A 6806-nucleotide genomic window follows, 5' to 3' on the forward strand; every position below is an offset into this window, starting at 1 on the left:
CCCCTCTATTCGCCACGGACGCCCCACGCTCACCCTCCCACACCGTCCCCATCGCCGCCCCGGCCCACACCTCCTCCACGTCGTCGCCGCACACCCAAAACTGCTCTCCGCCCACCATCATCTTGCAGCCCACCGTCCCTGTCGCCGCCCGTCGCCGCCCCGCCCTGCACTTCCCCGTCGCCGCGCATCCACATCCGCTCCCCAACGTCGAAGCTTCACGCGCTGCGCAACTCCGCCTTGAAGAATTCCGGCCCCCCCCGGACAGCCGCCCGCGCACCACCGCCCTGCCCACGACGCTGTGAGCCTCCGGCAATTCGGGCAGCCCCGTGTCTCACGCGTCCGCCCCCCGTCGTACGCGTCCATCTACTACACCGCCGTCACGTGCTCGCAGTGCCCGCCCCAGTTCTTCCCACTATGTAGATCCGCGTGGCGCGGTTTAAACGGATCCGGGCTAAAATTTGTAGTGTACTGTAGCGCAGCCGCGCTCCGCAGTCCGCACAGTCATTTTAATTCTAATTTTTACACTTGTCGCCACTTGTCACCGCCACGTGTCCCAGTGGCGGCCTGGCCTGCGGCCAGGCCCCGCCCGTGGCCGCCAGGACACACGTGTCCCCGTGGCGCGGCCTGACCTGCGGCCAGGCCCTGCCCGTGGCCGCCATTTGTCACACAGACTGGCAAACAGACAGACAGACACGGATTTTTAGTGCCTGTGGCAGCCACGTGTCCCCGTGGCGCCCTGGCCTGCGGCCAGGCCGCCCCGCACGTGGCCGCCGCCACTTGTCACGCCACTTTTCACCACAGCGCCAATGGCAAGGCAGGCACACACAGACTGGCAAACAGACAGACAAACAGACACGGATTTTAGTAGTATTGGACAAGTGGGCTCCGTGCGCGCTTCGCGCGCCGAGCCAAGTCCGCGTGGAGGAGCAATAATTCGGAAGGGTGGCAAAGGCGAGACGTAAAGAGAATGGCGTTTACTTTTTTGATGACTACTGAAGGACCTCGGGGTACACTACGTTTCGCGTTGTTGCATCGGACTCTCGAGTGAGGATAGTGACGTTGCCTGAGTGAGTAGTCCTCGATAATGCGACGTAGAGTTGACCGTGCGAGAAGCAATGATCTCGTAGGTCGAGACCAATGCGGCCACCGAAGGACTGGCCTTGGGCTTTGTTCGTTGTAAGGGCGAATCACGTGCGAATGGGGAACTGCGTTCGAGTAAAGCCAGGAATGGGATTTTGTCGTCACCTGGTCCGCAGGGCATTCGTGGAAGGCAGAGTCTGTTGCCTTCATGTGACCCCGAGGTAACGCGTAGAAAGAATAGGTTGTTGGTCATTTTCTCCATGACATATCGAGCGCCGTTGACGTGACCGGAAGTGGGATCGAGATTGCGCAGAAGCATGACGATGAAACCTTTCTTGAGCTTGAGCTTGTGGTCTGGTAGATCAGACCCGGCCGTCAAGGTGTTGAGCATTTCCGTGGGATAGATCAGCGCGTTGGTGTCTTCGCTCTCGACCTTGTCTGCGCTTAAATATGTTCGATACGGTCCCGGCATCATGTTGCCGATGACTTCGTTGACCTGCTCGAGCGGTCTGTTCTTTGTGGTGAGTATAACGCGCTTTGTGAGCCATGTAGGGTCGGCGTGATTGTCTCGAATGCCGTGGAAGACCTTGAGGCATAAATTGCGGATGGTGTGCTCGAACGCTACGGACTGTGGTAGTGAGATCCATTCCGGGCGCTGATCGCATTGAAGTCTGCCTTCCCCGACGCTGAGGAGGAACTGTGGGAAGTTGAGAGCCTCCACATCTGCTGCGGGGTCCCCTTGGAGAGCAGTGAGGCGCATGTTCTCGGTAAGGCACAGGAATCGGCACTCTCGATACAGCGGGGAAGATTTGACGCACGCGCTCACGATTTGACCTCTGGACCCGCCCGGAACGACGGGAAGGATTCGTCTAAAGTCTCCAGCGAGCACGAGGAACTTTCCTCCGAAGGGCCGGTCGGCTTGCATCAAGTCGCGAAGGGAGCGATCGACAGTCTCAATGCAGTTTCGATAGCACATGACGATCTCGTCCCATATGATAAGATCGACTTGTTGCAATGTACGACCGGTATCGGAGTTTGTGGAGAAGCTGTAAGTGCTTTCAGCAGATACAGGAATGGAAATCTTGAACACGGAATGAGCGGTGCGTCCACCGTCGAGCAACACTGCAGCAACAGCAGATATGGCGACGGCGATGACTTGCTTGGGGCGCGAACGAAGGAAGTCTTGAATGGCGCTGAGCACGAACGTTTTGCCTGTTCCGCCAGGAGCATCGAGGAAGAAGAGACGACTACTTTGTGTTGGCATAGAAGGTCCGGCAACGGCGCTGGAGGATCCTTGAAGCAATGCCGAGACGGATACGCCTGGAAGCATGGAGCCTACTATTTCGTCAAAGGCATGGCGCTGATTTGTGTTTAACAGCGGCAACGATGTCTGTAGTCGCTCTTCGCACTACTGCGCTTGTGCTTCGGGTGTCTGGATCTCGTTTGTCTGTTCCGAAGCGGGCAGGCTGTCATCGGGGAGTGGGAGTCCGAAGTGTGCGAGCGTCCAGTTGGAACGCACCGTCTGCAGGGCCTCCTGTACCTCTCCAAGCACGTAAGCTGTGGCGTGGTGATCATCGCGAAACTGCTGTCTTCGAATGGGTTGTCCGCGTGCGCGATTGCGAATATCGGTGAGAAACATGTGCAGGTGGTCGTTCTACAGCGAGAGAGGATCCGAAGGTTGGCAATGTGCGAGAATCGTAGCGAACAGATGAGAAAGGGGAACGAAGCTTGACCGGAATGAATCTCAGATGACGTGCTTCCACTCGGCATCGTTGGCCAGCAAACCAAGTCGTAAGCACGCTTGTCGGAAGCTGGTGCACTGCTCGCCGTCGATGTTTCGCAAGTTCTCGAAGGATGTTGCCCCCGGCACTTGTGTGATGAGGAGGCGAAGAAAGTAGGGCTCACCCTCCCTCGGACTGACAGTATAGATTCGACCGACTACGTTGGCGCCCGTGCCACTGAAATCATAGGCTTCCTCTTCGCTGCTGGCGTTCCGTCTTCGCAGGGATGCTCTTGGACTCCATGACTTGCTGCTTTTCTTCCACGTAAAGTACTTTGGAAACTTGTGGTACCGAATATGCCTCGCGCTTGGGTAATTTTCGTTGGCTTTGAACCACTCGGTCAGCTTCGTACCTGATGCCGGTCGAAGCGCCGCCTCCTGCTCTCTTCCTTCCTCAAAGTAAACCATATGGTGGTTGGGCAGATGCACTGAAAGTCTGACCACTGGAGGATTGCGATCCACAACATATCAAAGGAGAATAACCTCCATGCGGCCTCCGATGCAGACACGTATCTGGCATCTTGGAAGTTCGAGATCTCGTCGTAGCACTCGTTTTTGGCAGTGATTTCCATGATCACTCGGTCTTGTCCCTTGCACACATACTTGAAGAGGTACCTGATTCCGCCAACGCGTGACACGCAGAGTTCCACATTCAAATGCAAAGCGGACGATCTTAGAAGTAGAGGACTGTGGGGCACGAACCAGGAGTTGTCGACCACGACGGATTGCTGTCGTCGGCCAATACGGGAGGGACGCCCGATGGAGACGCCACCTGCTCAGGGGGACTTTCTGCGGTACGTGATGTAGTACTCACTTTCGGACTGGCTGGTTTCGTGTTTGATCGGTTTTGGAAACCGTTTCCTGCAGTACTGCTCGCCCATGCACACGGCTGTTGGATTGCGTTCTCCACATGGATTGTGAATCATATGCTTAAGCACGACCTCTTGGAGTTCTGGATCTTGGGCAGACGGGATCTCGGCAGAGATAATGCGGTCGACGTTTTCGGGATTACGCAGATCATTCTTGGAGACCTCATCTAGGAAGAATACCACGTGAGCGTGGGGAAAACCTCGTTTCTGAAATTTGATGACTCGTACATGGGCAACAACGGTTCCGAACACATCCTCGTTGATGACCAAGGACATGAGATCCTTCATTTTGAGACGAAACACACGTGCGCACAGATCCAGTCTGTCCTGAGAAGTTTGATTGGGCAGCAGGGCTCTTGTGATCTCCGGCCAGCAAGGATTGCATGTCATGGTGAGGAAGATGTCCGGGTGGCCAATTTGGTTAGATATAGCAATGATGCCGTGCATATGCTGCCTCATGTAGCGGTCACATCCGATGTGCGTAGAAGGGAGAATGAACAGTCGTCCTGCACGTACAGCGTCGGTTTCATCTTCAGCACGACCGGAGTCTCCTAGGCTGTCGCGAAGTGAGGTGTAGTCGGCGGCTCGAAGTTGTGTCTGGTTGTGGCGGAGATACGAAAGCCTTTCTGCCTCCACTTTGCAGAACTGGTCAACTAAATATTGCTGAAAGAGTCGCGCTGCGTGTAAGATCATGATGAACTCACCTGCCCTTTCGAACAAATGCCATCCGTAGAACATCATCGGAGTTATCTTGGTACGTCTGCCGTCGTCCTCACTGGAGAATCGAAGCTCTGGATACCATCCATCTCTACCGTTCGGGAACAAAAGCACGTAACTCAATGGATCGTATGCACGATGACTGACTGAAATCGGATCCAACACTTCGTTCCCGTTACTGTTCACAGTCCCTCGCCTGCAAACGACGATATCTCTTCGGCCAATCTCTCCGTTTTCATTTCCAGGGATCAATGCAGCCACTTCAGAAGCTTCGGGACCATTGTACTGGCGCACGTGCTCATAACTTGGCCTGCGGTCGGCATGGATGACCATCTGGTACGCGGCTGGAGTGTTGTTGTGAGGAGATGGAGCTCATTCTCGCATACACAGAAATATCTGCACGTAGGGGTTGCATTCGTACAGCATGTGCGTTAGTTGCGTCATCAATGCCTCTTCCAGTCGTGTAGAGTTTCCAAGCCTTGTACTCGTCTGGGTGGTGTAGTCGGTGTCGTGAATGTAAACGGAAGCGTAGGAAGGCACCCGCCCCTCGGATGGCATCATGGGACCCATGTAATGGTACATCTCGCCCTGTATCGTCATTGTTGGGTTAAAATTGGAAGGGCCGGGCCCTCTGTTCACCCATTTGGCGACCACGGATGCCATAGACAGCGCTGCATTGTATGCTCGAATGTTCTTACGGAAGCGCCGGGACCTTTGAGTATCATCGATGAGAAGAGAGCGCAGAAGAGCTGGAGGGTCGGGAAGAAGGGGCAATGACAGCTTTCTCTTCTTGCAGCATGTGGAAAACATCGGCCTTGCCGCAGAACTGCTCAAGAGGCGTTCTTGGACGAAATGCAAAGCTTTGCAGTGCGAACACTCAGTACAGATCATGCCGAGATCGCGGTACGAAGGCGAGGAGTCGGGAAGTGGAGATAAGAGCTGTCGGGAAGCACTTCAAGCGTGGCGGTCGGACCCTTGCCGCGCATTCCGAATCGGTGTGTCCTGTGCATCCCTTGATCGTTGGGTGAAGAGACGGTCAAGGTCTGGCCGCGCTTCACGAATGGGAGTACATTCCTCTGCTCTAGCGCTTCGTGACGCAATGCGCTCCCTTCGCGCCGTGCATCTCGGAGGGGGGTTGTTTGTTCCGCTCTAGCGCCCCGTGTCGCAATGCAATGCGCTTCGCGCCGTGATTCTCGGAGGGGGGTTGTTTCTCCCGCTCTGCGCGCCCTTGCTCTCTCCCTGCCTCGTTGGAGACGCTCTTGGCGCTGCTCAGGAGTCTCTGCTGCTCGTCGTGCTGCAGTACGTTCCCGGTTGGTTGGGCGACGCGCTGCAGTCTCAGATTCGGTTTGTTGAGCCCTCCGGATTCTCGCACGGTCTCGACCTGCCTCACGACGTGCTTGAGCATCAGCTTCAGTCTCTTGCGCTCTTCTTGCCTTGCACGCGCGTTTCTTTGCTGCCTTCTTGCTTCTGCCACGTCTTCATCCACTGGTCCCGCCTTTTCCGTTCTGCTCGGCACGCTAGTGAAATCCTTGTAAGTGCAGCTAGGGTTGACGCAAGTGCGAGAGGTCCGTTGTAAATCGCCATGAGTCGTAGCAAGCAGTCCTCAAAGGTCAAAACGCAACGTCAGCCAGCAAGGTCGTCCGCGAGAGCAATTAGCAAAGTAGTAACAATAGGGCCTTTATTTTCTTGTACTATCCCGTGATAGATCGGAGCTTACGCTTGTGCTTCTTGCCCGCCAGATGTCGCCTGAAGTCGTGTGCAGTGGCAACCGTGCACGCACACACCTCGCACCGGAATGTTCGGCCCGCTTGATTCACTTGAGCCACATGCCCCTCAGTATGCGCATGCCCATCCTACAGTACCGCGCGCGAGCAATGAAAGTTGCAGGTGTCACACGTGTATACGGGGACACTGCGCAACACAGCAGTGACAGCTGGCAACGTGCGCGCACGCGGCCGCTCGATCGCACGTGGCACACGTAGCCCACGAAACGTAGGAATGACAGGCGGAGGTAAACGTGTAAAACGTGGGACCGTTGCGCGCGATACACGTGGTGCGGGTGCCGGCGCAGGGGCCGGCGGAAGACGTGGTACACGTGGCAGAGGGGCGCGCGGTACACGTGGGGCGGGCGCGGGGGCAATCGAAGGGACGTGGACACGTGGGGCGGGCGCACAGGGCGGGGCTGGATGAGTTACGTTGACACGTGTCGACGCTGTGGGGGACTCCGAAAAGTTCAGGCGGATCGGGGTAGCGCCGCGTCGCGCGGCTCGCAATTCTGGGCGTTCTTCTTGAGTAGACACTTCGCAGAAAAGACACACACCGTGTATAGTCAGTAAGCGTTCGCGTGCGCTCAAATGCCG

At 56.3% G+C, this 6806-nt stretch overlaps 1 protein-coding gene across 1 annotated transcript; it reads right to left on the reverse strand.

The window, feature by feature from the left end:
- Window positions 1-1012: 1012 nt before the first annotated feature.
- CHC_T00008439001 (ATP dependant DNA helicase) lies at window positions 1013-4779 on the reverse strand. The gene is made up of 7 exons (XM_005710127.1): window positions 4506-4779; window positions 3675-4382; window positions 3326-3632; window positions 3100-3296; window positions 2844-3051; window positions 2490-2665; window positions 1013-2400 (listed from the first exon to the last, which is right to left on the reverse strand). The coding sequence occupies exons 1-7, from the start codon at window positions 4777-4779 to the stop codon at window positions 1013-1015; spliced, it is 3258 nt and encodes a 1085-aa protein (XP_005710184.1).
- Window positions 4780-6806: the final 2027 nt, after the last annotated feature.

This window comes from Chondrus crispus, genomic scaffold (genome assembly GCF_000350225.1).
Source record: "Chondrus crispus Stackhouse genomic scaffold, scaffold_528, whole genome shotgun sequence".
NCBI classification, from domain to species: Eukaryota; Rhodophyta; class Florideophyceae; order Gigartinales; family Gigartinaceae; genus Chondrus; species Chondrus crispus.